At 36.0% G+C, this 26,958-nt stretch overlaps 4 protein-coding genes across 6 annotated transcripts; 3 read left to right on the top strand and 1 right to left on the bottom strand.

Moving 5' to 3' along the window:
- Positions 1,155–9,635, top strand: LOC18609532 (protein POOR HOMOLOGOUS SYNAPSIS 1). Of its 3 annotated transcripts, none has more exons than XM_007044686.2 (8): positions 1,155–1,479; positions 2,104–2,220; positions 2,759–2,824; positions 2,961–3,064; positions 3,224–3,420; positions 3,502–3,554; positions 3,722–3,749; positions 9,317–9,635. In XM_007044686.2, exons 1-8 carry the CDS (start codon positions 1,198–1,200, stop codon positions 9,373–9,375), a joined length of 906 nt encoding a protein of 301 aa, XP_007044748.1. In that variant the 5' UTR covers positions 1,155–1,197; the 3' UTR covers positions 9,376–9,635. The 3 variants fall into 3 exon arrangements, with proteins under 3 accessions (XP_007044748.1, XP_007044749.1, XP_017970192.1); XM_007044687.2 differs by having other exon boundaries at positions 1,176–1,479; positions 2,077–2,220; XM_018114703.1 differs by lacking the exon at positions 3,722–3,749 and having other exon boundaries at positions 1,176–1,479; positions 2,077–2,220; positions 9,317–9,394.
- On the top strand, positions 11,461–15,225 carry LOC18609531 (lysM domain receptor-like kinase 3). The gene is made up of 9 exons (XM_018115165.1): positions 11,461–12,113; positions 12,593–12,783; positions 12,909–13,048; positions 13,142–13,231; positions 13,321–13,578; positions 13,902–13,999; positions 14,154–14,292; positions 14,629–14,727; positions 14,826–15,225. The coding sequence occupies exons 1-9, from the start codon at positions 11,461–11,463 to the stop codon at positions 14,988–14,990; spliced, it is 1,833 nt and encodes a 610-aa protein (XP_017970654.1). The 3' UTR covers positions 14,991–15,225.
- On the top strand, positions 15,621–20,091 carry LOC18609530 (AP-1 complex subunit mu-2). The gene is made up of 11 exons (XM_007044682.2): positions 15,621–16,034; positions 16,218–16,364; positions 16,500–16,562; positions 16,681–16,857; positions 16,949–17,052; positions 17,746–17,853; positions 17,992–18,088; positions 18,187–18,284; positions 18,413–18,554; positions 18,635–18,757; positions 19,671–20,091. Exons 1-11 carry the CDS (start codon positions 15,906–15,908, stop codon positions 19,767–19,769), a joined length of 1,287 nt encoding a protein of 428 aa, XP_007044744.1. The 5' UTR covers positions 15,621–15,905; the 3' UTR covers positions 19,770–20,091.
- LOC18609529 (L-tryptophan--pyruvate aminotransferase 1) lies at positions 21,402–24,203 on the bottom strand. The gene is made up of 5 exons (XM_007044681.2): positions 23,988–24,203; positions 23,426–23,732; positions 22,210–22,490; positions 21,808–22,109; positions 21,402–21,697 (listed from the first exon to the last, which is right to left on the bottom strand). Exons 1-5 carry the CDS (start codon positions 24,092–24,094, stop codon positions 21,495–21,497), a joined length of 1,200 nt encoding a protein of 399 aa, XP_007044743.2. The 5' UTR covers positions 24,095–24,203; the 3' UTR covers positions 21,402–21,494.

Genomic DNA, 26,958 nt, shown 5'->3' with positions numbered 1-26,958 from the left:
TGTTCTGTGGCAATGGTGGTGTGGTCTCAACTTGTTCCTTCTAGAGATATAAGGCACTTTTTTATATTGCGATTTACAGATTGGTTGTTTACAAATTTAAATGACAATAATGTGAAGATGTTTGATTGTCCGTGGGTCATCATCTTTGGCATTGCTTGCTGGCTTATGTGGAAGTGGTGCAATGTTTTTATTTTTCAAGTTAAAGTTGTTTTTGTGGTGAATCCTTTGCATTTGATTCAAAGTATGTTGATTTCAACACATCTCTTTTACTAAGTTGGATAGTATAACTATATCTCTGGTACATAAGAAAAAGACACTTGTTGGTTGGCAAACTCCCCTTTTTGGATGGGTAACTCTAAACACGGATGGGCTTTCCGACACTCAATCCGTAAAGCCACTACTGGTGGGGTTATTCAAAGTCATGAAGGTTTCTAAATAAATGGATTTGTAGTAAATTTGGGTTCATGTTTTTCTTATAGAACGGAACAATAGGGAGTTTTTTATGAGTTGAGATTGGCTTGGGAGTCAAGGATTTGTAAACTTTGGCTTCAAGCGGATAACAAGATGGTTGTAAATGCTATTTCAATGTTTATTGTTCTTTCCTGTGTTGATATGAACTTACTCACAACAATTCAGGATTTGTTACAGAGACAATAAAAGGTCAAAGTTACCCACATATATCATGAAGCCAATATGATTGCTAATTTCTTAGTCAATTCGAAATTCTCTTAAGATGTTTCTTATGTTAGCAGGAGTTAAAATCTTATTATTGTATGATATGATTGAAATACGTTTTCTTAAGATGATTTCAACTTAATATTATAGTTTCTCCATTAAGAAAAAAAACATGGTAATGTTTTATTTTGAGTATAGAAACAATGATAAATTCAACGAAATTGATTTTGAATAGTTTAAGAGAAAATCCTATTTTCGGAAGGCGTCTGAAATTTCAGATTGAAGTTTGTGCACTTTACAAAAGAGAACATTGTAACGTTTGTGGTATGAATACGAATGACACTACGATCAGAAACTGTATTAATTTTCTACATTTTTTATACATTTGCTATTTTGGATCTGGTCTATAACCGACCCGCTCCACGTGGATTGAGCAGGAAACGCCTATAAATATCTTATTTTTCTCTACCCCCATTTTCAAACCGCTATTCAATAAATCAAAGAATTTAAAATGTGAAAAAAATGGCGGGATCTGTGGTAGTCGTAGAAACCAATCGCCAAGAGAACGATAAGCCAGTAAACACCATTAAAGACCAATGGCAAGTTCTTTTCGCTCGCTTCATGAACTATCCATCTCTCCCTTCCACGTGTCCCTCTCTCGTACCTCTCCCTAAGAACCGACGATTTCGCGCGCCTGAAGGCAACTGGATCGCCACTTCTTTCCCAGCCGCTTCTCTACAGATCATCAGTGATCTCTCCGGCTCCGAAACGATCCTCGTCGTTTGTTTAAGCGAGAAGATCCTTGTGAGTTGTTCATCATTGATTCTTTTAGATCATAATTTCGATTGTTTTAGAATCTCGCAAGCTTTAACTTGATTTATTATCAAATCTTGTAAGCGTTAATGAGTTCTGTTTGGTTGAACGTAATCCATTTTCTCAGTAGCAAATTTAGTGTTTAGAACATGCGAATGAATTCAGGTTCGGAGAAGCGTTGATTGTTGATTGCTTAAGGAACAAATCTTTTTCTCATGGGAATAGCCAGCATAATAGTTGCTTTAGATCCATTTGTTTTTTCTCTCTAAAATTTGAATTTATGTCTCCACGTGAGCGTCTTTCACTTTATTTACTTGGATTTATTTCGCTGAGTTTCAAGAATCTTGTCTTATACATTTTTTATATTTGGATTCTTTTTATTTTCGTTTTCAATTTTCTCATTTTAATTTATAAGGAACGTATGTAGATGAAAGTCTATCAAAGTTTAGTTTCCGCTTGTATTTAACTTAACTTGATCTGAATATATTAGTTCAAGTTGCATTTTAGTTGTTAATCTGTTGGCGGATTGCGTTTATGGCCTTACGCTCATGCTCTTACTTACTGTGATTTGCCTTCTACCATTACAAGGAAATCAGATTCTGTTACATGGTGCAGGAAGAGCACTATATTTCCAAGCTGCATTTCTCCTGGCCTCAGGTTCAATGCATCCCTGAATTTCCTGCTAGAGGTAGCAGATCTGTGTTTGTAAGCTACAAAGACTCTGCCTATGAGGTAAGCCACTACTGACTTTATGTGTTACAAGGACATATTTTTGCATTTCATGGTCTAAGATAAGTCAAAAACGGCAAGGTATATTCATATTTTTTGCCTGTTGTTCTGTATTTTTTTTTTTTTTCATAAAACAGTCATCAGTCATCACATCATCCCTTGTTTGCTTGCAAATTTTCATGTTACCCTTAACATGCTTGACTTCATAGGAGAAAATTAGGAAAGGTGTTACCAAAGTGAGCTTACAAAGTATGCGAACTTCATTAAATAATGATGTATGAGAAAAAGTTGTGCAAATTTTCCTTCCTTCTTATTTCTACAGCCACTTAATGAAGATAACATCCGCCAAAGAGAGCTTAGAATAGGAAACCGTGGTCTCTTCGAGATGATGAATACATCAGCTTAACAATACATTCTTGCTATGTATGCTCATGATATCTAGGCATTATAAATTGTTCCTTTGCCTTTTAAAGGCAGACCTAAACAAGTTTAGCATTTTCCTTTATTGCTGCAAACTTAAGGTCCTTTTCTATTTTTGCAGATCCAGAAGTTTGCATTGCGATTTTCTACACTTCGTGAAGTAGAATCATTTATGAATACTCTGAGGGTAGACATAAAACTACATGAATTATTTACTTCTTATAACATTGTGTAGCTTTGTCAAACTAATAACTGTACTCTACTGCTAGAAATCTATTTTTTTATACTTGGAATGATAGTGGCTTGTTTTGTTTCTCTTTCAGGAGACCTTGAGGGTTGGGGATGAAATTGAGCCTTTACAAAGAGATTTTGGATCTGACTTTTCAACACAAACAGAGTTCATATCTAGTAACGGACTTCCTTCTAGGTAAAGATGACAATTGAAAAGATATTCTCTTACCTGTTTGTTTTTTGCAGAAAATCTTAATATATTTTTTGGAAGGATCTGAAGATAAATTACTGGAAACATTAGGAAGAATCTTTTAAGGATAACAAAGAGATACTGACTTGACTCCAATGTTTGCAGAGTTTGTCAGGAGTTGAGTGATATGACTGCTGGCAATTCTTACACTCCACAGATGGATCCAAGTTTGAGCTATGAAATTGAACAGCAGTCATTTGATCAAGATGCCATGCTTAATCACAATTGTGAAGGGATTTTTCCAGCCTTGCCTCCCAGTTTCACATCCTTATTGACTGATTGCCGCTCTGCTGCTGAACAAGGTAGATTTGTTGCCTTAAATATATATAGAGGTATCTGCAAACTGAATTCATAACACATTTTTTTTAACTCAAATGATGTAGCTGCCAAACAACCAACAGTATCTGAGGAAATTGATCTCAAATCTCAAATTGTGGTATTGCTTTCAAACTATTTCTCAATATTGTGCTTATTTTTTCAGTAATTAGAAGGCAAAAAGTACCTCACTACTGAATGAATTGGCCATAACATGTCTGAAACTGCATTCTTTTCTACCATGGTCTACAGTACTGTTCATTTAATGATAGTTCTGTTTCATTGCAGAGGTACATGGAAGATTCTTCCTTCCAAGGTAACACTTATTTCTAGTTCATCTAAATTTTGCAAGGCCTGCAATCTTTGTTTGAATCCTTGATAGGGCCTTTAGCCTTTTTACTAGAGTAGTCACTAGAGAACAGAGTGCAGGGCTCTGCCATAGTTGCAATTCTCATTTTGGGTTGGTCTTAAAATGGCGAAGAGATTGATCTACTTGCACTCTCCATTTATTAAGGGTAAATTTATTTGGTAAGTTAAGTTAGTTACTGATTTACCATAGGCTTATTTATTTACTGTCATTTTACTGTAGTCACTGTGCTGTTTACTGTACAAATTTTTAGGACAGTTTTGCCCCTGGAGTCTGTTATAGAGTTGGTTAGTTCCTGCACTTTCGAGTTAAGTATATAAGCTGTATTTTTATTGCTGAATTGAGTTGGAATGAGGAAGATTCTCGATTCCTCACTCTGTATAAGTTTACATATTCCTTTTCTTGCAAATTTACACGGTATCAAAGCCTAGCTTTAAGGTTTTGCAATCAAGTTCAGAACCGACAGAGTCTTCCTCTTCTTTCCATCGAAGCAAAATCTTGACAGCAGTCTCTTCAAGATCTCGATCCTCACTGTCAGTGATCGAAAATCCACCCTCATCTTTCCCTACATCATTCGGACTACCATGGTTCAGTCATTATCACCCCCAAATTAACTTCCAGCAACTATTCTTTTTGGAGCAGATCTTTCACCTTGGCCCTCTCAATTTGCAATAAAACAGGCTTCATTGATGGTAAAATTCCAGAACCTTGGGTTTCTGATGACCTTTACATGGCTTGGACCAGGTGCAACAATTTAATTGTGGCCTGGTTATTGGAGTCAATCATGCCCCCAATAGCTTCTACTGTGTTCTATAAGAACACAGCCTCACAAATTTGGGACACACTAAAGAGGAGGTTTTCACAGCTAGATGATGTGAAGATTTGTAACCTTCAGTTTTCTCTTTGCAGCATCTCACAGGGCACAAGGTCAGTGGATGAATATTTTACTGAGCTTATTACTCTGTGGGAAGAACTTAAACTATTTAGACCATTTCCACATTGCAAATGTGGAAATATAACCAGGAATGTTTCCAAAAGTTCACTGATCAGTATGAGAAAGATAATGTTATTAGGTTTTTAAATGGATTGAACAAAACCTACTCTGCCTTGAAGTCTCAGATTATCATGATGAAGCATTTTCCTTCACTGGATGAGGCTTACAATCTAATTCTTAGAGAAGAGTCTTGGAAAAATCTGCACTTGCAGTCTCATCCTTTGATTGAATCATCTGCTATGGCTGTTGTATGTGATGGCAAGCCAAGAAACAAGTCTGATATTGTATGCACACACTGTGGGAAGAATGGACATTTGAAGGAAAAATGTTACAGACTAATTGGCTTCCAGGCAGATTTTAAGTTCACTAAGGGCAAGTTTACTGCAAGAAGAGGGAATTCTTCATCAACAGCATCATGACAGCAGCTCATTCTGATCAGAATGAGCTGCTGGAAAACATTACAAGTTCTTTGTCTCAAATTAGTCTTTCAAAAGATAAAGTTCAGAAGCTTAAAGCTCTTATCAGTGAGCATACTTCAACTGGTGCATATGATCATGTCACAAAAAGCAATCAGCCTACCAAACTCCCACTAATCAATTCATCACAGAGGTACTTTTTCCAATCAAAATTGTCTTTGCATTCATGTTCTTGTTAGCCAAACACAAAATGAAAATGATTTTAATTTCAATTATAATTCCTGGATATTGGATACTGGTGCTACTGATCATATAGCTTGTACCCTAAATCATTTCTCTTCATATAAATCTTCTCATAATGTATTTGTTCAATTAACAAATAAAACAAAGTTCACTGTTTTACACATAGGAACTGTTCATCTAGTATTACCCACACTGCAAGATGTCATGTGCCCCATCTTTCAAATACAATTTGATATCTAGTGCACTTACTAAGACTGGTAAGCATCATTTGACATTCACTGATGCACATTGCATGATACAGGACCCATTTCATGGATAGTGATTGGGGCTGCTAAAGTCATCAGTGGACTAGACATCATGCAGAACAAGGGGGATGAACAAGAACTAAGACAGTTGAGCATGAATAAGATTGTTTCTTTTCTTTAAAAACATCTGTAAATGTGTTTAGGTCAATGCCTAAGAATTTTGATCTACGGCATTTTAGGTTAGGACACACATCATCCAATAAAATAACATATTTCATTAAAAATGTTTTGATGTCTCATGCACAGGTGATTTGCTTTGTGAAACATGTCCCTTGGCAAAACAAAAGAGATTACCTTTTCCAATGCATCATTCTAATACAACTTTCCCTTTTCAATTATTACATGCTGACATCTGGGGGCTTGTTCTACCCCATACCTGCTGGTCATCATTATTTTCTAACTGTTGTGGATGATTTTACAAGGTTTACTTTGATACCTGTGATGAAAAATAAGTCTGAAGCAATAAAAATCATCCCTACATTCTATAACATGGTTTTTATTCAGTTCAATGCATCCATTAAGTATATAAGATCAGATAATGGACTTGAGTTTAACCTTTTGGATTTCTTTGCTGCAAAGGGAATCATACATCAATTATCATGTGTTGGAACACCCCGACAAAATGAGGTGGTTGGGAGAAAGCATCAGCATTTTCTGATTGTGGCCAGGGCATTGTTGTTTCATTCTGCATTACCTTTAAATTTTTGGGAAGATTCAGTTTTAGTTGCTGCACATATAATTAATAGGATTCCACACCAATTTGATAAAACAAAACCACATATGAGCTTTATTTAACAAGTTACCATCATACTTTCATTTTAAGGTCTTTGGTTCCTTATGCTTTGCATCAACCCTATCACATAACGGCAACAAGTTTGATCCAAGAGCAAGAAAATGCATTTTCATTGGTTATCGAGTAGGCATAAAAGGGTACAAGCTGTATGATTTAAAGACACATAGTTTCTTTATCTCTAGGGATGTTATCTTTTATGTATTTTTGTTTCCTTTTAAGGATTCCAAACAAACACTAGAGCCTTCAAGTTGTTTACCATTGCTTAGTGTCTACTGTGCTGTTAACAGTGATGCTATGCATGATAATCTGCCTTTTTATTTTGATTCAAATTCATCACTTGATCGTGCTCGAAGTCGTTCAAATTCTCCTAGTGCCTCAAATACAAACAATGATGATTCAGAACCTATTTTACCATTTTTTGTTTCTAATTTTTCCCTCAAGAACTTGAAACTGCATTAGATAATTGTGATTCCAATTTTGCCCCTGCGTCCGTACCTGTTTCAGATAACCTTACTTCAGATAATATTGTTGATTCCAACAAGTCACCCTCACCAAGGAAAAGCACTAGACCTAGAAACCCTCCTAAATACCTTGATGTTTATCAAAATCATTTGCCATCCCACACTAGCAATGTCACTAATCCTATCACACCATATCTGCCCCCATCACAGCTATCCCCTTCCCGTAAAGCCTTCACATCCATTCTATCTCACATTCACGAACCTGGTCATTATCATCAAGCTGTTAAGCATGCTCAGTTGAGAGATGCCATGCAATCTGAACTATATGCATTGGAGGCTAAAGGAACATGGACAGTGCTGCCCCTACCTGCTAATTCTCATGCAATTGGCTACAAATGGGTGTACAAAGTCAAACTTCATGCAGATGGTAGTGTGGAAAGGTATAAGGTAAGGTTAAGTGCTAAGGGTTACAATCAAAGGGGAGGCTTTGATTTTCAAGAGACCTTCAGTCCAGTTGGCTAGCAAACAACTATGAGAGTGTTTCTAGCCTTAGCTGCCATTAATGGTTGGCATCTTACTCAGTTAGACATTAATAATGCTTTTTTAAATGGAGATTTGGATGGAACAGTCTACATGGAGCTGCCACAGAGTTACAAGCCTCCGGGGGAGTACTCACCACAGGAGACTCGTTTGGTATGTAGGCTTCATAAGTCTTTTAATGGCCTTAACAGGCCTCTAGGCAATGGAATGCCAAATTCACAAGCTGCTTAGTAGACTATGGCTTTACAAAGTCAAAGGTAGAGTACTCCTTGTTCACAAAGGTAATTGAAAATGGTGATCTTGTTGCTCTTTTAGTCTATGTTGATGACATAGTAATTGCAAGTTCATAGTGCAAGTCGGTAGTGATGTGAAGAATTATTTGCAGTCTAAGTGTAAGCTGAAAGATCTATGGGAAGTCAAATATTTTCTTGGCTTAGAAATTGCTAGGTCCACTAAATGCCAAAGAAAGTATACCCTAGATTTACTAGAGGAATATGGTTTCCTTGGTGCTAAATCAGTCACCACACCCATTGACTACAATCATAAACTGTCAAGGGCAAATTAGGAAGATTTATTGCAGGATGGGACTGTTTACAGACAACTCATTGGAAAATTACTATATTTGACTTTTACAAGACCAGATATAGCTTATGATGTTCATGCGCTATCACAATACATGGACAAGTTAGGCAGTATTCATTTACAGGTTGCATTTAAAGTATTGAAGTATCTAAAAGGGGCACCAGGACAGGGCATGATGCTGTTTTCATTTTGAAATCCTATAGTGATAGTGATTCGGTAGGATGTTTTGATACTAGAATATCAGTTACTAGTTATGGGATTTTTATTGGTTATTCACTTGCAAGTTGGAAAACTTAGAAGCAAATGGTTGCAAGGAGCTCTATAGAAGCAGAATACAGGCAATGGAAGCAACCTGGTTTGAAGTGATGTGGTTGCTATTAGGATTTCCAAGTTCATCATCCTGGTGCAGTGGAATTACACTGTGACAATCAATCAGCACTTCACCTTTGCAAGAATCCCATCTTCCATGAGAGGATCAAGCATATTGAAATGGATTGCCATTTCATTAGGGAGAAAGTGTTTGAAGGTTTCATTGCCCCACGTTATGTTCTTACTAATCTGCAAATAGCAGATTCACAAAAGCATTACAAGCAAGGCCATTTAGTTCATTACTAGGCAAGATGAGTATAATTAATATCCACACTCATATTAAGGGGAGTATTAAGGATAAATTTATTTTGTAAGTTAGTTACTGATTTACCATAGGCTTATTCATTTACTGTCATTTTACTGTTGTTACTGTGCTGTAATGGTCACACGTTAGTGTACAAAATTTTAAGATACTTTTGCCCCTATAATCTGTTATAGAGTTAGTTTCTGCACTTTCCAGTTATGTATATAAACTGGATTTTTCTAACTGAATTGAGTTGGAATGAAGAAGATTTTCGATTCCTCTCTTTGAATCAGTTTGCATATTCTTTTTTTTTTGTTTAAATTTACACCATTAAACCTCGTTGACTTCTTAAAAGGAGTTATAGTTGTCAAATTCACCCCTTTGTTATCCAGTAGCAAGCTTTGCTTAACTACAACAAGCATTTTGTTGCAATCAAAAGAGACAAGAGTTGCTAATCTTTGCATAATGCTTAATTTCTATTTATCCAGGAAAAATTATTTCATGCATCTTATTATTCCATCTACTAAACTTTCAAGGAATATTCTTTTTTCTTTTTTAAAACTGTGTAGATATGTTGAGTAAAGTGGAGAAAATCATCAATGAAGTTGAAGCTGATATGGTGCTGTAATTGGCTTGTTGCCTGTGGCTTTTATGGTTGTGTCTGAAGCACTTTGTCATTTATTTCTGGTTCCCCAAGTCATGAAGTGGTGTTCATCAACTACATCAGGAGATGGCCCACGGTAAATTTGTCTCGACCCTGTAAGCTTTCAAGTATGTTTTTGCAAAATAAAATAGTAATTGCACAATAGGATTGTATAGCGAATGTACATCAGCTGCAAAAGTAAATATACCACTATCTTTAAAATCTGGTTTTGTACATTGTTTTCATGCTGTGATCTCTCTGCATATTTTGTGGTGTCTTTGTCATAATATGTAGTACTACACATGCAGGCTGTTAGTTTTCACTTTTCAATTGAAAAGCATTCCTTAAAATGATCCAAACAAAATCAGAAAATGGAAATGTTGGTCCAAGCTAGACCATCTCGTGATTTATGGAAGTTTATTACCTCCTGATTTTTTCCAGCTAGAACATCCCCTCTCTTGCATTAACCATGGGCTTTATGAGCTTTCCAGTCTTTCCCTGATTAGTTTTCTTCCAGTTGCCCTTGTCGTAGGATCTTTTTTTTTGCCTAAATGCTTGTCTTTTTCTTTTATTAAATGACGAATTGTTGATACTACCGTTTGTTCGACCCCTTGTATTTTCCGTTGTAAAGAGCGAATAGTTTAGAACAACTTTGTAAGTTAGCGCAACCTGGCTGCTGACTTCTAATTAGTTGTAATGTAAGCCAAAACCAAAAGTCAAATGGAAATGCCACATGGATTCTACCTGGGATATTTCTTAGCGAAAGCTCCACTGAAACTGCAATTCTTCAGTAAATGAAATTGTGACATAGATAGCACCTTAAACAGAGTCCAAATCTTGCCACTTGTCAGAGCATTTGATGGTTGGAGTATCAAATTGTGGTATTTCTCGCCTGCAGCATGAATAGTTAATTAACCTGAACACATAATTGAATATGCCAAGAACAAGTTGTTAAGTAACTCTTGTTTTACCCATGGTGGTGTTGCCAAGAACAAGTTGTTAAGGCTACTAGTAATTGCGAGTATGGTATGGTGTATGGATTAATAAAAGCCTCTTTTGAGTTTCAAATTCTGTCTTAGCCGGCAAATGAAGATGTAAATCTACATATACATGGCTTAATTATGCCAAGTTGTTAAATGATTACTCTTGATTTTGGTGGTGGGGTTTTTCTTCCTATGCTTGATATAGCTTACAAGTTACATGACAAGGCTGCAACCAAATTTTGAGTATAGCTTTTTAAAGCCCGTTTGAGCATCAAATTCACTTCACCAGCTGGGATTTTAGTTAAGACATTCTGCTAATTCCGTACAGTACATGACCTAAATTCGAGCCATCCTAGATTAGTTGTTAGATGATCGTTCATTCATATGAACGCACATAAATAGAAAGATTGAACAGCTGGGAACACACCACCGCCAGAACAAAATATTCTGTTGCAAACCAGGAGACAATCGTTGTTAAGGATAAAAAAGCTCCTTGACAGCCAACCATGCTATTACCAAGGCGAGTTAACCAATGTGCTCCAACTCAGTTTCTCTTTGCTTCTAGTGAAAAAAGGTCACGTCTAATAAATAATTTAGCAAGTACTAATATAAATATAATCCTCAGGTTATGGGTTCAAATGTAGTGCTTTGGCTTTTTATTAAAACTAAAACTCGGATTCAACCCAGCGGACGAATGCCACTACGTATTTGACTATTGAGTAGGCGATATTAATTTAAGCCACGTGCATGAGTTACGATCTCTGCTTGCTCCCTGCCTTTCAATTTTGATGAACCATGCATGGCCGGAGGTGTTTATCGAACTAATTATGTTGTAAGCATCGACGATAATCCACTAAAGATAAACCCATTAACAATATCCAAAATTCTTTGCTTACAAAGAGGCTTTGTCGTTTTCAGGAATGTTAAAGCTGTTTTATGTTAAGAAAAGCGGGCATTCCACCTGGAAACTGTCAAACTATACCAATTAGCTAGCAAACATGTAAAGACAGAGAAACAAAGAGCATCAGTCTCTGGCTCTTCCATTTTCATGTCATCATCTTTCTCTCTGTCATTGGAAAATTTTTCCATGCTCATAACCATGGCTTCCCATCCTCTTCTAATTACCCTCCCTTTATTGGCAATTCTACTGGCTAGAATTTGTGCGGCCAATGTCTCTATGTACTCTTTTCCTTGCTCACAAGACATCAAGAAATGTGATGCCTTGTTATATCACATCAATTCCGGTCTGAAGGAAGAGCAAATTGCCTCCTATTACTCTGTTGACCCCTCTACCTTCCGCCCCATTTCCCATGGTAACAACCAGGATTACCTTATACCAGTCCCTTGTTCTTGTGAAGACATCGGTAATGGCACCACAGGATACTTCTACGACGCATCCTATACAGTGCAAGAAAACGACACGTTTGCGGAAGTTTCAGCTCGTATTTACAATGGACAAGCTCTAGAAGTTGGAGGAGAAGAAGGGAGTTTTATCACAGGAAACAAAGTATCTATGCATCTGTTATGCGGATGCCTAGAAAGTCATTCTGAAACCATAGTAACGTATACAGTTCAGCTGGGCGATGTATTAGCAGATATTGCTTCTCTGCTGTCTGCTAACCTAAATGATGTACAGAGGTTGAACGGCAATCTTACTCGAAACCCGGATGTCATATTTGCGGGTTCGGTGCTATATGTGCCTATGGAAAATGACCGAATTCCAGCTCCCAAGAAAGGTAAGTAGTATCTGAATTCAACACCATGTTTCATTTCATTTGTTTGACATTTTCAGCTTCATAGTCACAAAGCAAAATCCAAGCAATCGCATAGAGGTTATTGTTGGTGGAACCTCTGTTTGACATGTTGATGTTTGCTAACTGATAACTTTAACCACGAGTTGCACTTTCAGCGTCTGCAATAGAACCTTATTTATATCCCTGTTTCCCATATTTTTCACCCTGAGAAGTTTGCATGAAATTTCATGAGAACTGCCTCGATCATTCATTTTTCACTTGGTTCAATAAGTATATCCGAGCATATTTTTCCAATAATATGTTGCCAAAAGCTCTTCTGACTATACGATGTGTACCACTACTGTTGTTTTGGTGAAGCTTGAGGCAATTCTAATATTAGAACTTTGAGCAGATCCAAAATGTCCATTGTTTTGTGCTAATTTAATTATAATTGCCTTGTTTTTGCCGTTAATTATCAGGGCGAAGAGTTAAGTGGACAATTATTATTGTCATATTATCAGCACTTACGGTACTTTCAACGATTGCATTGCTGATCATTCTCATACGGAGGAAAAAAGCACAACAAATTAACGAGGAAGATCCGAAACCATCCAAAAGCCTGAGTGCCAGAGCATTTTCCTTGCAGAATCAGTTGCTTTACACGGAAAACATAGAAGGTCAGGAGCAAGATATGGCTACGGACAGCTAAAAATACTGAGTATATACTGTTTGGATAAATCCATTGTAGGAGAGGAAGAAATTAAGAAATTTTAACTCATCTATATTGCATTTGCATATACAGAAGTAACAGCTTTTGAATCAGAAAGACCGGTGATATATAGTCTGGAGGAGATTGAAGAGGCTACAAGTCATTTTGATGAAACTAAGAAAATTGGAACCGGGGGATATGGATGTGTGTATTTTGGAATACTGGCAGAGCAGGTACGACTTTTCTTTGCTAATTTTTCCCTTCTTCTCCTTGACTATGCTTTAGCCAAAAAGTTTTAACAAACGACTCGCCTTTTCACACGTCAGGAGGTTGCAATAAAGAAGATGAAATCTAACAAATCCAAAGAGTTCTTTGCTGAACTCAAGGTCTTATGCAGGATCCATCACATCAATGTGGTAAGTTAACAAACCATGTAAACATGAATAAACTCTGGTTGGGAAAAGCATCTTGTTTTCTAACGGCGAGGAAAATCCATGTTTTATAGGTAGAGCTATTGGGATTTGCTAGTGGGGATGACCACCTCTACTTGGTTTATGAGTATGTCCAGAATGGATCGCTCAATGATCATCTCCATGATCCCTTGCTGAAAGGACACCAGCCGCTCTCCTGGACAGCAAGAACACAAATTGCACTTGATGCTGCAAAAGGCATTGAATACATTCATGACCACACAAAAGCACGGTATGTGCACAGGGATATAAAGACCAGTAACATTCTACTCGATGAGGGGCTACGAGCAAAGGTATTAACAATAATTCAGTTTCTGTTACACATAATTGCTACTTACTTTTGCATTTTGTCCAACTTCTTATTATAGGCATGATGTTCATATGGATCACTTCAGTAAGAATAATCATCTTTTTTCGGTAAATCTTCTCTAGGCATGAAATTTAACCTCCCTTGATATTTCTTGACTTCCCCAGGATGATCTGTTACATAGGCAGGGAGGCATTCCTGAAATAATTAGTTTATACAATTTCAATCAAATATTGAACTCTTATTCCTATTTTCTGGTTTATATAAGTCTTCATCCTCCCCACAGTAACTGGAATACAATTCAATTAGGTGGCAGATTTTGGATTAGTAAAGCTTGTTGAGCGAACAAATGAAGAAGATCTAATAGCTACACGATTGGTTGGAACTCCAGGCTACCTTCCCCCTGAGTAAGTCTAGTTACTCTAACCAGTAATGTTTTTATTTCTTAATCATAATCCAAGGATATTTTATTGGAAGAAAGTCTCCACTGCAAATTTTCCACACGCACACCGCAGTAATTGTGTTTCCAGAATGACTTTTCTGATATACTTTGCTGAAAAGATCGGTGATGGAGCTGCAAGTGACCCCCAAAACTGATGTGTTTGCATTTGGGGTGGTCCTGGCGGAGCTGATAACAGGTCAACGTGCACTAGTTCGTGACAACAGGGAGCCAAACAAAATGAAATCACTAATAACAGTGGTAAGTAAATTGATCCACATATTTGAGAAACTAAGCTGGAATAACAGTGGAATTAAGGTTGAAAAAGTAGTTCACCTAGGCTTGCTCTGCTAGAATGAATGGCATTTGAACATTTATATAAATCCATTTTTTTCCTGTGCTACGTAAATCATTTTCGAATAGAGACATTTTCTGCCAGGAGTTAGTACATTGCAGAGATCGTTGTTGGCACTCTTTATTCATGATATCATGTGCGGTTTGTTCCAGCCTGAGTGTCACACGCACATGTAACATGTTTGGTTTATTCACTTCTGGTTGTAACTAAGCAAGCTTAAATACTTTTAACCTCGTTGTCAGGTTAATAAGATCTTCGAAGAAGACGATTCGGAATCAGCTTTAGAAGAAGTCATAGATGGAAATCTTAGAGGCAGCTATCCTATGGAGGATGTATACAAGGTAGTATGACTTCCTCCACAATCATAAAGTCTTGTTTGTGTCAGCCAAACGTTTTCCCTGACTTAAAAATTGGAAAATTTTCATTCATTGTGCTGCAGATGGCTGAACTAGCAGAGTGGTGCTTGAGTGATGAGGCAGTTAACAGACCAGAAATGAGAGAAATTGTTGTAACACTTTCTCAGATCGTGATGTCCTCGGTAGAGTGGGAGGCATCACTCGGAGGGAGTAGCCAAGTTTTCAGTGGGCTATTCAATGGAAGATGAAAGCAGTCCAATGTAGAAATATCTTGTGTGTACTAAGGGGCAATTTACATTAAACATGCCAACAATAGAATAACAAATATATAGCTGGCTGTTCATTTCTATGTTCCATCAAAGCCTTTTTTTTTTTTTTTTAGAAGAAGGATACTGGGAAAGAAATTTCATTGTAGCACATTTAGACAGAACTATGTAATTATTTTGGGGTGGTGTCTATTTCCATGCGCCAATACCCGGAGCCACATACCAGAAAATTGGCCATTCCAGTTTTCTGATTCCTGTGTCTTGCCTTTTGCTTGCGAAAATCTTTTTTAAGAAGTTCGAATTTCAATCTTTTTTTACTTTTTATTATTTATAAAAGAAATGTAAAAGGGACAGTTAAAATTATCTCATCAAAATATTTATAAATTCAGTTGACAAATTTTTTAAATGAACAAAATCACAAAAATAGCCTCTATATTATAAATAACTGAAGAAAAAAAGGAAAATCTCATTGAAGGGAGAAAATTGTAAAAAAGTTAAAAATAATAAATTAAAAAAAAACAGCATTGGCGCGTGAGATTTCAACGAAGTAAAGGCTGTAAAGCGGCGCCGTTTTACATATTCTAAGCATTTGGCAAAGAAGGCAGGTATTGCAGGATCGAGCTCTCTAACCGGGTCACCGTTCTTCCATTTAAAATCTCCAATAGAAACGATAAATAATTACTCTGGGGAGATCGTTAATGAACATTTTCAAATTATGGTTCGTCTTCAACAAGCTCGGCCAACTTTACACTTCCTTCCTTTAGATCTTTCCTCTCGCATCAATCCACGGCTCTGATTCAATCAGATCTTAAGAAAACCGTGAATCACGCCGATCTGATCTGCAAAACTATTAGGGATTCGTAGGACAACAGCAAAGAAAAAACAAAAAAGGAAGAAATGGCGGGGGCAGCATCGGCCCTATTTCTTCTAGATATAAAGGGCCGCGTTCTGGTGTGGCGCGACTACCGTGGTGACGTCTCCGCCACTCAAGCTGAACGCTTCTTCACCAAACTCATCGAAAAAGAGGTTCCTTTTTATAATCTCAGAGTTTCGATTTAATATTTATTTTCCGGTTTAGAATTAATTGAATTCTTCTGCTAATTGCTTTATTATAGTAAGTTTCAATTAGGTGATTGATAGATACTTCGAATTAGCTTTAAATTTGATAGAGCTCAAAGTGGTTAGCTTATTGTTGAATTTGGTTCTCAGGGGGATCCGCAGTCACAAGATCCAGTGGTGTACGATAATGGAGTAACGTACATGTTCATACAGCACAGCAACGTGTACTTGATGACCGCGACGAGGCAGAATTGCAATGCCGCTAGTCTTCTCTTCTTCCTGCACCGTGTAGTTGATGTAAGCGTGATTTGGTAATTGTAGTTTCATGCCTTTTTATCATTTTTTATATTTGAGTTGATTTGTTAGATGTGCTGTTTAATTAATGAGGCATATAATATTGATTCTTTATTTCGATCTGAATTAATCTTGCAGGTCTTTAAGCATTATTTTGAGGAGTTGGAAGAGGAATCCCTTAGGGATAACTTCGTAGTAGTGGTATGTGGAAATCAAACTCTTTTTCTTTTAGGTTTAATGGTTCCAGCATCAGTTGTTTGATGGTATGTAATTTATGCTAAAAGAGTTTATAATTGGCTATTTTTTATGTCCTTACCAGTATGAGTTACTTGATGAGATTATGGATTTTGGCTACCCTCAATACACTGAAGCAAAAATACTTAGTGAGTTTATCAAGACCGATGCATATAGGATGGAAGTCACACAGAGGCCTCCAATGGCTGTTACAAATGCAGTCTCTTGGCGGAGTGAAGGGATAAACTACAAGAAGAATGAAGTAGGTGGCTTTCTTTTTAATGGTAATACTTTTTAGTTATTTATCAATGTCTTGAGAAACTATCTGATGAAGATTTTGTTCTTCATCTCAGGTGTTTTTGGATGTGGTAGAAAGTGTGAACATACTTGTCAACAGCAATGGACAAATAATTAGGTCAGATGTTGTTGGGGCGTTGAAGATGAGAACTTATTTGAGGTGTGTTTTCTATTGATGTTTGGAAATATGTGATCATCTTAGGGAATATGCTTTAGTTTAACTCAGGACTCTATCTTTACTTAAGAATGAAGGTGAGTATTTAGTGAATAGATTAATTGTATGTTTAATAAATTGGCAATATAAAAGAGTGTGTATAATGTAGCAAAATCCATATTTCAACAAATATTGCATTTCAGGGCGAATGTGTGATAATACCTTGTAATTTCCAAGTCGTAAATAAAAGGTTAGTGTTATTTGAATTTTATGAAACAGAAAAAAAGGTCTTCATTCATGCAAATAGGTGATGCTGATTGAAGGGGGTAGAGCATTAATATGAGACCTGGATTCAAAGATACAACTTTCTGAATTCTGAATGAAGTACTCTTAATTGGTTGTGAGAATCAGTTTCTTGCCATCTCTACTTTGCTTCCTTGTTGACAACACCATTTATTTGAAAGTTCTGTTTGCTATATCATTCATGCATGTTACACTCAAAGCTCTAAAAATTCCGGTGTTCATGCATGCTTGTCGAGTCTATCCTTTATTTGGGTAGTAGGTAGCCCAAACATTCATGTGCATAGTCCAAACAGTTGTATTGTGGTGATATTTATGGCATAAAAGGTATACTTTCATTTTGGATAGTTCTTTTTCTGAGCTATATTTATATATTTGGATTCAATTTATCTGTTTCAGTGGTATGCCTGAGTGTAAGCTTGGCCTAAACGATAGAGTATTGCTTGAGGCACAAGGCCGAGCAACAAAGGGAAAGGCAATTGATTTGGAGGATATAAAGTTTCATCAGTATGCAGCCCAATCTCTCTTTTCTGCTTGAACTCTGGTTTTGCTCATACTTTTATTTTATTTTATTTTTGGCTTTAAGTGCAACAGCTACTGAAGTCTGACATTGCAAATGTCCCTCCCATTAATGCTTTGGTCTAGGTGTGTACGTCTTGCCCGATTTGAGAATGACCGGACTATATCCTTCATACCACCCGATGGCTCCTTTGATCTCATGACATATAGACTTAGTACTCAGGTTGACTTTTTTGCTTCTCAATTCTCACTCCCTCCTCTTACTTTCTGCCAGTTCCTTGTTTCCTGACAATTAGTGATGATGATTATTTCTGCTTTCAGGTAAAGCCTCTCATCTGGGTCGAAGCTCAAGTTGAAAAACATTCAAGAAGCCGTGTTGAGATTATGGTAAAAGCCAGGAGTCAGTTCAAGGAGCGTAGGTACTGGGTTTTTTCCCCCTATTCCTACGTACTAGTCTCTTAAGTTATTTAATTCCACAGATCTCTAGGTGGGCTTATGTTATGGTTTGATTACTAAGCACTCATGAAGATATAATGGTTCTTTACAGTACTGCAACAAATGTTGAGATTGCGGTGCCTGTGCCTGCTGATGCTTCCAGTCCAAATGTGCGGACATCAATGGGATCTGCAGCATATGCACCTGAAAGTGATGCTTTGATGTGGAAAATAAGATCTTTTCCAGGTGGCAAGGTATCATCTGCTAACTCCAAACTTATCAAAAGTTCTCTGACTAGCCATTGTACTTATTATTTTGAAATTCATAATATTAGGAGTATATGTTGAGGGCAGAGTTTACTCTTCCTAGCATAACAGATGAAGAGGCGACTCCAGAGAGAAAAGCTCCTATACGTGTGAAGTTTGAGATTCCCTATTTTACTGTTTCTGGAATACAGGTGTGCCTTCAGAAAATTTATTGCTTGATTCTTTATTTGGTTTATCTCAATTTTACTGTTTTGTCAATCTTATATTCTTCCTCATCTCTTGGTCAAGTAGCATACAAAACTGTAATCTTTTCGTACTCTTTCTCTTCTCTCTTCTTCACTCTCTCATCAGTCAAGAACTGGAATATCTATCTGAATTTTGGAGAACACGAAACTTTTCTTAACTCTCATTATTAATACTGTTTATTTTTTCAAGAAATGAATATTTATGATTAGAATTTAGAATGCCACCCAATGATGCTTCTGTTTTAATGAGATGTCATATATTAACATTTAACATACTTCAGATAGCATATAACAGGCTGTTCAATCATATTATCTATCCTGAAACTCTGTCAAATATCATTATGGTTGATCTGTTATGCACTTTTTCCATAAAGTGGTCCCTAAAGTTGTCTAGATTTAGGGGTGTTCAAGGTGGTGATGAATTGTTGATGGGTGAGTGGATTGAAGATAGCAACCAACATGTTCAGTGCATATCAAACATAAATAAACTGCAGATCAGACATTTCCTGTCTCATTCAAGGATTATTTTGAGAAAAGACTGTTGGTCAGCTTGCTGGTTTTGCTTCTTGCTAGATATCCATTATAAACATGCTAACCATGCAACTACATGAATATAAGTGCATCTACCTAGTAGCCATGGAAACTGCCAATGAGATCCAATGTAAGTGTCAAGGATGATCACTTGGCAGCACTATATGAATGACTCTTAGCTTTTGGAATTGCCGAGAATGATATTATTGTTGTTTGAGTTTACTGCTAATAGGAACTGTTAAACCTACTGGAATTTCCAGTGTTTGCATGTTGATTTGACCTTTTTTCTTTTGGTAATTTTCCTAACTTGGATGTTGGGATGTTGTAGGTTCGTTATCTGAAGATTATTGAGAAAAGTGGTTACCAGGCTCTTCCATGGGTACGGTACATAACAATGGCTGGCGAGTATGAACTGAGACTTATTTGATAGCCATTCCTTTATGTTCACATTTGCAATTGCCTTGAGTTTTCATGAGTTGGAATCAGTGGGACATAAGGACACAGAAACTAGTCGATATACAAAGCCCTGTGAAGAGCATGCAAGAGTGGTTTGTGGTGAAAAATCTTTTCTGCTTCATGTTATACTGTCTGTGCATTATAATTGTTTTATCTAATAGTTGTCCAAGAGTTTATGATCACCAAGAACGTTTACGTCACCCTTTATTTTTTTTTTATTAAATTACAAATTGAATACTGTGAACTTTCTTCTTCCTTTTTGTCAATGATTTATTGTTTGAATGTGTTTTCCACTGGGTTCGTTTAAGACGAGTATCTTTGGAGTGGGCTAAAAAATAGCCTAATTGGGTTGCCTCAATGGGCAATACTCATACTTTTGAACTTACCTGAACCCTACATTAGTCCCTTCCATTTTTCCCTAAAAATTAAATCCAACTCATAGAAGGCGTTTATACGCAAAACGGAAGCACTTCGACATTGGTAAAAAGAATTTTGAGGTGGTGAGTTACTAAAGCTGGCTGGAAACTCTCATTACTGCTTCCAGAATTTCTTATTGGATGGGCTGTGATTCAAATTGGAGCTTTTCCACGCTAATCTCAGTTTCTGCATTTGTCAGGAGTTGAAATATTGAACATGACCTCCGCTGAAGAAAATTTCAAGGTGAAGCACCATGAAAGCTTCCACAATATAGTCAAATTTTGTCACTGTACTTTGGGTTCATATATATTGAGATTCATCTTACTTGAATTTCACCGTTTTTGTTTCGGACAAAATAATAAAATTGATGAAAATTGTTAATTATATTAGCGGAATCTTCTATGAAATATTTCAATTTTCCTTTTTTTTTAATAAAAAAATCAACAAAATAAAAAATATAATGTAAAATTTAATAAATTGAAATACGATAACAAAATTTAATATTATAGCATAATAAAGTGACAAATTTGAATTTAATCTTATTTTGACTGCTCCCAGGACCTTGGAGGGAAAATAGTTGACTGGGCTTGCTCTTTCTCGCTTGAATTGCATGCTCATGACCTTTAAAATTCCAGACAGCTCTGCCATGAACAATTTGGAGCTGTGTTTGATTTGTCTAGTGGTGAGATTTCTCCTAGATTACGCTACTGCATCCTTAACTTTGCCTTAAAGGATAAATTGCGGAAACCGTCAGAATAAGTTGACTTTTAATCGCAGAATGAAGAATGTTATGATCGATTCACCTTTGCCTTTGAGGTACAATTCAAATATTTTATGCTTGAAATCACAGTGTTTCCATCACATACTTTCTGCCGATTATATCGTGATGTTTAACCCAAGCGAGACAATTTCCAAGCTTATGTGTCTACTAATCAAGTACAAATAAATTTTGCAGGACAGTATCCTGAAGAAAAACATATTGAATTGCTTATCATTAAATAAGCTACATAAAATACTTGAAACTGGCTATCATATATAGATAGCGTCAACCGTTGAAACCATAAGAGGATTGTAAATAAATTACTCACTCTTTTTAAAAAATAAATAAACAAATAAATTACTGTCTCTCTCTCTCTCTCTTTTTCCACTCAAGCTACCACAATAAGCATTCTCAATTCCTAAAGACTAAAGTCTAAATGCGTTCCATGTACCATAAGGTTTCATTACCATATACACCCACGATCATCAAAGACTTTTTAATTTCTCCCTCAGCCTTTTATCAATAACAATTTCCTTTGCCGGTCCCTTTGATGGCTGACAACCTCTCCAAGAATAGGTTAAACTCCTCATCAGGACTCAGCATGCTAATCCTAGTATACTTGGATCCAACACCAAAAGTCGTCCCGCCCCTTGTGACTATGTTATGCTCTCTCAAGAGATTGTCGCAGTTCAAGCCTTCCTTGCTCCTCAACCATGCAAAGGCTGCATGAGAAAAAGAAGCAAACTATGTTAATATAATTTTTATAGTGAGCCCAGGATCGATGAAGTTAGCTAGTATGCAAATGATGCAATTAAATCTTATGGTGCATTACCAGGGCTGGGATCAGTGTATTTTCCACTGAAGTTGCAATAATCTTGCGGGTACTTGGGCAGACTGAAAACTCCATTACGTTCAACCACTTCCCGCAGCCTTTCCCATCTTTCAGACAAGAGGCGCTGTCCATATTCAAATAAAGTTTCTTCTTTGTTAGGCCCAGAATCCTGGCAGTCGTCGCTGATCACTCCTAGAATTTTCGCAGCCCGGAGCTGGGATTCTTTGGATACCCCAATGCTGCTCAGCTCTATGAACTTAACCATCTTGGTGGCTACTTCTTTATTCTTAACAATAGCCCAACTGCAGAATAAAAGGTTAGAAAGTAGTCAAAATATATATATGTTCCGCAGAAAAAGATTGAATTATTTTCCTAGACCATATCATGGCATGAGATGCTAACCCAATGCGAGAGCCAGCATGTCCCGTGGCTTTGGAGAAGGTAAAGAGCATAACATCGTAGTCAGCCCTATGAGTAATGGGCGTGTATTGAGGCCAGTAGTAAGCTAGGTCATAAACAAGTTTGCCACCTTCGCGATTCACCACAGCTTCTCGAATTGCGCCATCAGGGTTGTTGGGTGAAGTGACCACCTCTATGTAAGGTCCATCTTTATCAAAGGAGTATGCATCACCTGCCCATTTGTACAGCCCTGAGCGCAGGAACTCCGTCTCCTCCGGATATGACTGCAATCAAGGTAAACTTTAGTAAACATGGGGTTACGAAGCAAGAGCAAAAGGATATGGTTTTGACAGCACTAAGTTAAACTTCATGATTGCGTGGGATGGGATGATAATCTTTTGAAGAAATTAGAGACGTCAGACACATGACAACGTGCATGCAGAGCATGTTAATGATCATTTGCAAAAGTTCTTTATGGTCTCTGGAAAAAGTGAGTAACATGCTAGATGTCTGCCTTTGTATCTCAAAAACTGCTTAAATTTTTGTTTGAATTGTTTATGCTTGGACAACTAATTATTTATTAGGTTACTAACTCTTCCGCAAACAGTCACTAATGAATCCTAGTGCCTGCTAATTCGTGATTAAGCTAGCCCATTAATGATTTTTTCTCATCAAATTGGTGCAGAAAATGCCGAAAGTGACTCTGTCTACCAAGTATGGAACCAGGCCGTAGAGAATCTGGGGTTGACTCGCTACATGCTTCTAAAACTAGACATGCCCATGTTACCATGTTAGCCCTGAGATCCAAAACAATGCTGCGTGCCTATGTTCGATAGTTGTTTCTAAATCCTATGAGTTTAAGAAAACATGTTTGTCCCTTTGTCCCATTTCTTTCCCAGTAATTTGTCTATTCCCTTGACAACTGCATGCGCAAACGTTTCCCAATGTCATTTAAAAATGCAACCAACTGCTTTAATGGAAAAAGTTTCGATTGCCAGAGAATTAAACTAGAAAACCCGCAAACCATGGCCCGTCCCTGAAACAGCCCCAGTGAAAGATGAGAGCCTAACAAATACAAGAGGAGAGAAGTCGACATTGATTTGACTAATCTGAGGGTAGTAGCAAAAAAAAGTAGACAAGAAAAGGGCAAAAAAAGAGTCAAATATTGAAGTCAACCAAAATCAACGGTTACAATTGTATCAGAGCACAGGCTTATTACCGAGTAGAAAGGGGCAGCGGCTACCACACTGATGGGCTCAGGCTCATCAGGAGAAGAGAGAGCATAGAGCAAGGCCTGGAAGAGCTGGGTTGAGCCAGTTCCCACCACGATGAATCGATCATCATCAGCGACCGCATTCCCAACCACACGGTGCAATCTCCTGACGGCATGATCCAGCTCTGGCATAAAAAACCAGCACAAGTTCCCCGCGTCGCTGAAGTAGCTCATCAAATCATTGCCGGGGATCACCATCGTACACCTGTCTCCCAACTTGCTCCAGTATGAATGGTACATCGTAGGATCACCACTGTATGAAAAAAATTCCATCGCTTTGACAGGCAATAATCTGAAAGCTAGCTAAAGCATATACGATATCTACGTCTGTGTATATAAATATATCTCCTTGAATGCATCAAAATAGGATTACTATGCAAACAATATTGGAGTGGAGTGTTAGGATTATTAAATAAAGTGGAATACTAATGTAACAGTCACAACCCCATGGAAAGGGAAACAAAAAACATGCCATTGTCAAAGATATAAATGCGGGCGATGCACTCACCGAGCAAAGTTGATGACAGAGTCCGAGGAGAGAGTAGCAGGCGTCTTTTTGCCGGATGACATGACGGATTTGGTAGCGGAAGCTGCCTTCTCAAAGCCGACCACCATCTTGGCTTGTGCAATAGTATTTGAAAACGAAATGAAAGTAATTTTCGAAAGTTAAATTATTAGGGACCCAGTGCAGGGCTTGTAGAATGTGGATATGTATATATAGAGGGGAGGGAGGTGCAAGGTACTCTAATTCCCACGAAACTGTCGGATTTTCTGCAAAGGGAATGAAAACAAAAAAAAAAAAGCCTTAAAAGGCAGAAAATCTCGGAATTATGAATGACAGAATCGAGATGTACTTACTATAAGGAGAGAGTTTTTGTTGGTGTACCTAACTAAAGGTCTAATTAAGGACCAGAGCAGATTCTTCTGTAAATGAAAACTATATATGGTAGCTTTGACAAGAGATAAGAATGGTTGTGTCTATCTTTTCACTTTTCCCTCTCAAGGAAAACACTGGAAAGTTGTTAAAAGAAAAAGGAAAATTCCAAGGGGGCCTTGAAGATCCAATGCACAATTTGCTGGCTATGTGAACAGACATCAGTTTTTTCTGGCAATATCACAAAATGTGCTACGGAAACACTACTTTCTTTTCAAATGCTGTTATAGTTTTGAATGTTAAAATTTATTATTAAAATTTTCCTATATTGTCTGTCAATAACTAATTCAACATTATTCCAAGCTAATTATTAGCTGTTGTAATACTAATTCTAAATTTAAACAAATTTTATTATGTATTAAAAGAGGTACACATTGCAAAAAATGAAAACAAAAGACGGCGCTTAATCAGCTTTTACTCCATTCAAAAGTAAATAAAAAAAAAGAAAATAACAAATTTATCACGTAACTTTAAAAATCATATTATGATTAAATTACACGATATCATTTTCTTCATTTATATATTTTAATAAAATATTCAAATTTTAAATTTCACTCATATATTAAACGCAAATGTCAACAAATAAAAACAATCATTCTTTTATTGATCAAATACAAAGTTAGTTATGAAGTTAATTTATATGTATTATGTATTAAAATTGATGTTACCAAAAAAGAAAATAAAAACGACACATAACGAACTTTACTTAATTGAGAAGTAGAAGAAAAAGTAAATAATAGCTTTATCATATAATTTTATTGTTATCGTTTTTCTGTTGTATTAAATGTACGTTATTATAGTTAAAAGTTGAAAGTGTGTTTTCACTCAAATAGAATCCAACATTCCAATCATTAATGATTAAGTTTTGAATAGTGAAATTTATTGCTAAATTTAGTGTGACAATGTTGTCGACAACTAATTAAACAACCGAATTATGGTATCATTCAAATAATAACAAAACAAATAGCACTATACCCAAAAAAAATGATTAGCACTTGTAATACTAATTCTAAATTTAATCAATTTTTATTATGTATTAAAAGAGGTAGGCATTGGAAAAAAAATCAAAGAAAAGATTGCACGTAATGAGCTTTAATTCGGCTAAAAAATACAAAAGAAAGAAAATAGCAACTTTATCACTTGATTTTAAAATCATATTGTGATTAAATCACTAGATACAATTTTTTTCTCATTTAAATATATTAATAAAGTGTTCAGGTTCCAAATTTCACTCATAAATAATTAAATTGAAACGTCAACAAATGCAGGTGATCATTCTTTTACCTTTTTTTTTCAATAATTTAATTAAAACACAATAGGATCTTATTAAGGAATCTTAATATATTTTGGTATGCATAATGCTTAAATAAATTCATAAACTATTCAAGAAAATTCAAATAAGCTATTATTCTTTTATTGCATTCAATCAAATCCTTGTACTTCTATTTGGAATCAAATAAGCCCTTATGATTAATGATTTATTAATTGTCATTAGTTAAAATGCTACTTGTCATTAGTTAAAATGCTACTTGTCATTTTGTATCCACATCGCACGGGCATGGCATTAATGTGAAGAGTAAAAAATGTCATATGGTCATGTTATCATGCGAAATTAACATGTCATGTCAATATCAATTATGATATATCAATATGTCATATTATTATCAATTAGATATGTTAGTATACCACATTAGCACTATGCGATATAAAATGACAAATGACATTTTCGCTAAGTCAATCATTAGTCATAAGAGCTTATTTGATTCAAAATAAAAGTATAAAAGCTTATTTGGCTCAAAATAAAAGTATAAGGGCTTGATTGAACGTAATAAATTTATGAAGGCTTATTTAAATTTTCCTGAATAGTTTAGGGGCTTTTTTAGATATTATGTCGTTATAGTATTATTCAACTAATAACATAGTAACAAATGGTAGAATTTGATCAAATACAAAGTTATGAATTTAATTTACATATATTATATATGAAAAACGGTGTTATAAAAAAAAAAAGAAAAAGACAACGCATAATAAACCTTACTCGGTTGAGAAGTAGAAAGAAAATAAAATAATAACTTTATCATGTGATTTTATAGTTGAAAGTGTGTTTCCACTCAAACAGAACAAACATTTGTAACGATTAACAGTTTCAAGTGTTAATGATTGACTTCTGATTAGCAAAATTTATTATTACATTTCTTATGAGAATGTCTATCAACAAATAATTTAACATTATTCCATGTAATTATTAGATTTGATTATAACTAAATTTTGGTATCATTCAAGTAATAACAAAATACTTAGCAGTTGTAATACTAGCTTAAAATTTAATAACTTTTTGGTAAAATTCTCAAAAAAGTTTCTAAACTATTTAAGAAAATTCAAATAAGTCATTATTCTTCTATTATGTTCAATTAAACCTTTATATTTTTATTTTGGGTCAAATAAGCCTTTATAACTAATAGTTGACTAATTGTTATTAATCAAAATATCCATTGTCATTTTATATCCATATGACATTAGCATGACATTGATGTAATCATGACAT

The sequence above is a fragment of the Theobroma cacao genome, chromosome 2 (genome assembly GCF_000208745.1).
Source record: "Theobroma cacao cultivar B97-61/B2 chromosome 2, Criollo_cocoa_genome_V2, whole genome shotgun sequence".
Lineage (NCBI taxonomy): Eukaryota > Viridiplantae > Streptophyta > Magnoliopsida > Malvales > Malvaceae > Theobroma > Theobroma cacao.
The sequence above is the reverse complement of the archived record's forward strand: the minus strand, read 5'-3'. Positions and strand labels throughout refer to the sequence as shown.

Bases quoted from the DNA above. Each gene is read 5' to 3' on its own strand.
- LOC18609532 (XM_007044687.2), top strand. From the start codon at position 1,198: ATGGCGGGATCTGTGGTAGTCGTAGAAACCAATCGCCAAGAGAACGAT. The intron at 2,221-2,758 runs GTAAGCCACTAC...CTATTTTTGCAG, and splicing joins ACAAAGACTCTGCCTATGAG to ATCCAGAAGTTTGCATTGCG. The intron at 3,555-3,721 runs GTATTGCTTTCA...GTTTCATTGCAG, and splicing joins ATCTCAAATCTCAAATTGTG to AGGTACATGGAAGATTCTTC.
- LOC18609531 (XM_018115165.1), top strand. From the start codon at position 11,461: ATGCTCATAACCATGGCTTCCCATCCTCTTCTAATTACCCTCCCTTTA. The intron at 14,000-14,153 runs GTAAGTCTAGTT...TTTGCTGAAAAG, and splicing joins CCAGGCTACCTTCCCCCTGA to ATCGGTGATGGAGCTGCAAG. The intron at 14,728-14,825 runs GTAGTATGACTT...ATTGTGCTGCAG, and splicing joins CTATGGAGGATGTATACAAG to ATGGCTGAACTAGCAGAGTG.
- LOC18609530 (XM_007044682.2), top strand. From the start codon at position 15,906: ATGGCGGGGGCAGCATCGGCCCTATTTCTTCTAGATATAAAGGGCCGC. The intron at 16,563-16,680 runs GTATGTGGAAAT...TGTCCTTACCAG, and splicing joins GGGATAACTTCGTAGTAGTG to TATGAGTTACTTGATGAGAT. The intron at 17,854-17,991 runs GTATGCAGCCCA...GCTTTGGTCTAG, and splicing joins GAGGATATAAAGTTTCATCA to GTGTGTACGTCTTGCCCGAT.
- LOC18609529 (XM_007044681.2), bottom strand. From the start codon at position 24,094: ATGGTGGTCGGCTTTGAGAAGGCAGCTTCCGCTACCAAATCCGTCATG. The intron at 22,491-23,425 runs GTAATAAGCCTG...CCTTGATTGCAG, and splicing joins CCGCTGCCCCTTTCTACTCG to TCATATCCGGAGGAGACGGA. The intron at 21,698-21,807 runs GTAATGCACCAT...TTTCTCATGCAG, and splicing joins ATACACTGATCCCAGCCCTG to CCTTTGCATGGTTGAGGAGC.